Genomic DNA, 4,486 nt, shown 5'->3' with positions numbered 1-4,486 from the left:
ACTAAAGTTTTGTGGTTTAAATTATCAGATATTTGTAAGTTTTTATTCTAGTAAAACAACTTTAGTTAGTACTTCCGTGTAAGTGGTTTTTATTCTACTAAAACAACTTTAGTTACTACTTCTGTTTGTAAGTTGTTTTTATTCTAGTAAAACAACTTTAGTTAGTACTTCCGTGTAAGTGGTTTTTATTCTATTAAAACAACTTTAGTTATTACTTCTGTCTGTTAGCTGTTTTTATTCTATTAAAACAACTTTAGTTATTACTTCTGTCTCTAAGTCGTTTTTATTCTAGTAAAACAACTTTTAGTACTACTGCCTTTAAGTTGTTTTATTCTAGTTAAACAACTTTAGTACTTCTGCCCTTAAGTTGTTTTATTCTAGTAAAACAACTTTTAGTACTTCTGCCTTTAAGTTGTTTTTATTCTAGTAAAACAACTTTTAGTACTTCTGCCTTTAAGTTGTTTTTATTCTAGTAAAACAACTTTTAGTACTTCTGCCTTTAAGTTGTTTTTATTCTATTAAAACAACTTTAGTTAGTACTACTGCCTTTAAGTTGTTTTATTCTAGTTAAACAACTTTAGTACTTCTGCCTTTAAGTTGTTTTTATTCTAGTAAAACAACTTTAGTTAGTACTTCTGTCTTTAAGTTGTTTTTATTCTATTAAAACAACTTTAGTTAGTACTTCTGTCTCTAAGTCGTTTTTATTCTATTAAAACAACTTTAGTTAGTACTTCTGTCTTGAAGTTGTTTTTATTCTATTAAAACAACTTTAGTTAGTACTTCTGTCTTTAAGTTGTTTTTATTCTGTTAAAACAACTTTAGTTATTACTTCTGTCTCTAAGTCGTTTTTATTCTATTAAAACAACTTTAGTTAGTACTTCTGTCTCTAAGTCGTTTTTATTCTGTTAAAACAACTTTAGTTATTACTTCTGTCTTTAAGTTGTTTTTATTCTAGTAAAACAACTCTTAGTACTTCTGTGTAAGTTGTTTTTATTCTAGTAAAACAACTCTTAGTACTTCTGTGTAAGTTGTTTTTATTCTAGTAAAACAACTTTAGTACTTCTGCCTTTAAGTTGTTTTTATTCTAGTAAAACAACTCTTAGTACTTTTGTCTTTAAGTTGTTTTATTCTAGTTAAACAACTTTTAGTACTTCTGCCTTTAAGTTGTTTTTATTCTAGTAAAACAACTTTTAGTACTTCTGCATTTAAGTTGTTTTTACTCTATTAAAACAACTTTAGTTAGTACCTCTGTCTTTAAGTTGTTTTTATTCTGTTAAAACAACTTTAGTTATTACCTCTGTCTCTGAGTCGTTTTTATTCTATTAAAACAACTTTAGTTAGTACTTCTGTCTTTAAGTCGTTTTTATTCTGTTAAAACAACTTTAGTTAGTACTTCTGTCTTTAAGTCGTTTTTATTCTGTTAAAACAACTTTAGTTAGTACTTCTGTCTTCAAGTTGTTTTTATTCTGTTAAAACAACTTTAGTTATTACTTCTGTCTCTAAGTCGTTTTTATTCTATTAAAACAACTTTAGTTAGTACTTCTGTCTTTAAGTCGTTTTTATTCTGTTAAAACAACTTTAGTTATTACTTCTGTTTCTAAGTCGTTTTTATTCTATTAAAACAACTTTAGTTATTACTTCTGTCTCTAAGTTGTTTTTATTCTGTTAAAACAACTTTAGTTATTACTTCTGTTTCTAAGTCGTTTTTATTCTATTAAAACAACTTTAGTTAGTACTTCTGTCTTTAAGTTGTTTTTATTCTAGTAAAACAACTTTAGTTGGTACTTCGGTTTTTGTTTCTTTTGAATTTTTATAACACATATTTTAAAAACAGCTATTGATGAGTAGACATATATTTATGTTACAGGTCTTTTATTTTTCACCAAAGATAAACAGTTAGGCTTCTTTATTTCTGCGGATTGCTGACCCATGAATAGGTGAAAATGCAGTCCATAGAGGGTTTTGCCAATCAGAGAATGAATTAGGCATCTACGTCACAGGCTCTCTCTTCAATTTTACCTTTAGTGAAAAAGAAATCTGTAACATACATGTATAATCATTAAACAGCTGGTTCACTGTATAATATCAAATAATACATAAGGTGCAGTGGCATAAAATTCACACATCTAAGTTAATTTAGGTTACTAAGCAAAGCTCCATAAATCTTAGGAAGTGTTAATGATAATTTTTATTCACATGTGTAACATGAAAGAAAAACCCCTCTAGAATTGAATTAGAAAAGAAAAATATATAAAATAAGAAAAATTAATTTTAGCTTTGAGGAAGGTGTGACTTTTTTTGTGGGTGGAGGGTGAAAGTAATTAAATAAAGTTTTTGTTTTTCACATTTGTCTTCTTTCTACAGGAACAAGATCCAGGCTTCTTCTCTGTGGTTGAAGTACGTATCCACAGTAACCACGGAAACATGGACTATACCTGTGTTTATCGTATCAGAGTTCATGGTGTACGGCAGTAGGATGTGAATAAATTGTAGGAAGGTGTGATATCTTGGGTTATCAAACTTTAATCTAGACTGTAATGATCTGAGGTTCCTGGAACCACAAAGAATTAATCTCGTTCATCACATGACAGGAACTGGCTTCTTACTAGTTAAGTACTTTATTTTCGTGAAATACCAATTAAAAGAGTTCACTTCCATTGTCAGGAAACATTCTCTCATTATATTCAGAATGAGGGATAGAAAGAAAAACTATTGTAAAAGTATTTTTTTCATTAGAAACGAAAAAGATTGTTGCATTTTTACTGAAACCACAGTGTTTTGTTAGGATCGGTGATGTATAGGTATCCACTGATATGAACTTTTATATATATATATATAATAAATAAGTAATGTCTTCATCAGTTAAACAGCTAAGGTTAATTTTACGTTGTAATGAATTACAAGTCCTCTCATAAAAATCACAGATTTATCAGTTAATGTTCTTGGTTCTAGTCATTTATTTATTTCAAGTTATATGTGAAAGATGTAGTAAATAAATCATACTTGCTAAAATATTTTATCAGGAACCATTTATAAACAATCTTGTAGTAACTTTCTGAGCACACAAGTTGTCTCGTATCTAGGAACCATTTATAAACAATCTTGTATTAACTTTCTGAGCACACAAGTCATCTCGTATCAGGAACCGTTTATAAACAATCTTGTATTAACTTTCTGAGCACACAAGTCATCTCGTATCAGGAACCGCTTATAAACAATCTTGTATTAACTTTCTGAGAACACAAGTCATCTTGTATCAAGAACCATTTATAAACAACCTTGTATTAACTTTCTGAGAACACAAGTCGTCTTGTATCAGGAACCATTTATAAACAATCTTGTATTAACTTTCTGAGCACACAAGTCATCTCGTATCAGGAACCATTTATAAACAATCTTCTATTAACTTTCTGAGCACACGAGTCGTCTCGATGTGGAGGTTGAATGATTTTTATTAAAACTGTGGTAAATTTTAACACGTGACATCTTTTATTTTTTTGCATCACTTGCTATTTTATACATCTTCCTTGATGTAAATTATAAAAACTTCCGAAGAACATTATATCCTATTAAAGTACAAATATTCCCATTCGTTGTTCCATCTAACTGACATACACATTAAATACATCACCATAAATTATCACTGATCCTTTAAAATATTCTAACCATGAGATAGTAATGTGAATCTTTTGTGAAAATCATCATTTAACTTGCTTAGAGCTTTAATAAGTAAATTGATATGTTATTGATTACTTAAAATACAGAGTGCCAAGGTGAAACATGAGAAGTTATCTTTCTTTTCATCTTATTTTGTAATTTTTTCCATATTTCATAAAAATGTGTTGTATTTTGGTATTTATATTTAGAGTAAATTAAGTACTGTAAAAGTATTTTAACTGAATTATAGAGCTTTATCATAGATATATATATGTTTTTTTTATTTTCTATTTCAATACTACACACCTCAGATATTTCCTGATCTTTAAAGTCTGGTTCTGAGTATTAATCAAGTTCGTTTAAGATGTGAAGGAGCTTATACTAATAAAACTATTGTGAAATGTATGTTAGTCATATTATTAATGTTATTTTAGCACTTTACATAAAAGCTTTACAGATGGCTTGTATATTTACTGTACAAACATGTTTGAAATAGTGGCTTGTCGATATCTGAAGTTCTGGCATAACTACTGTCCTCAGTTGTATTAAATTTTAGATTAATAAAAAAACATGAAATAAATATTTTAAAACTGGAATGGAAGTTCCAACAGAGTTATCTGTCTCTGAAGTGTGAACAGAACTAAACAGATTTATCTGTCTCTGAAGTGTGAATAGAACTAAACAGATTTATCTGTTTCTGAAGTGTGACTAGAACTAAACAGATTTATCTGTCTCTGAAGTGTGAATAGAACTAAACAGATTTATCTGTTTCTGAAGTGTGAATAGAACTAAACAGATTTATCTGTTTCTGAAGTGTGAATAGAACTAA

At 28.3% G+C, this 4,486-nt stretch overlaps 1 protein-coding gene across 1 annotated transcript in view; it reads left to right on the top strand.

The window, feature by feature from the left end:
• LOC106476779 (SUN domain-containing protein 1-like) overlaps window positions 1–4,247 on the top strand; it is an 11,527-nt gene extending 7,280 nt beyond the window's left edge. Inside the window, exon 6 of the mRNA XM_013937406.2 lies at window positions 2,365–4,247. Within this exon, the coding sequence (XP_013792860.1) occupies window positions 2,365–2,475 (111 nt within the window). The 3' untranslated portion in view covers window positions 2,476–4,247. The remainder of the gene's footprint in view (window positions 1–2,364) is intronic.
• Window positions 4,248–4,486: the final 239 nt, after the last annotated feature.

This window comes from Limulus polyphemus, unplaced genomic scaffold (genome assembly GCF_000517525.1).
Source record: "Limulus polyphemus unplaced genomic scaffold, Limulus_polyphemus-2.1.2 Scaffold11542, whole genome shotgun sequence".
Lineage (NCBI taxonomy): Eukaryota > Metazoa > Arthropoda > Merostomata > Xiphosura > Limulidae > Limulus > Limulus polyphemus.
The sequence above is the reverse complement of the archived record's forward strand: the minus strand, read 5'-3'. Positions and strand labels throughout refer to the sequence as shown.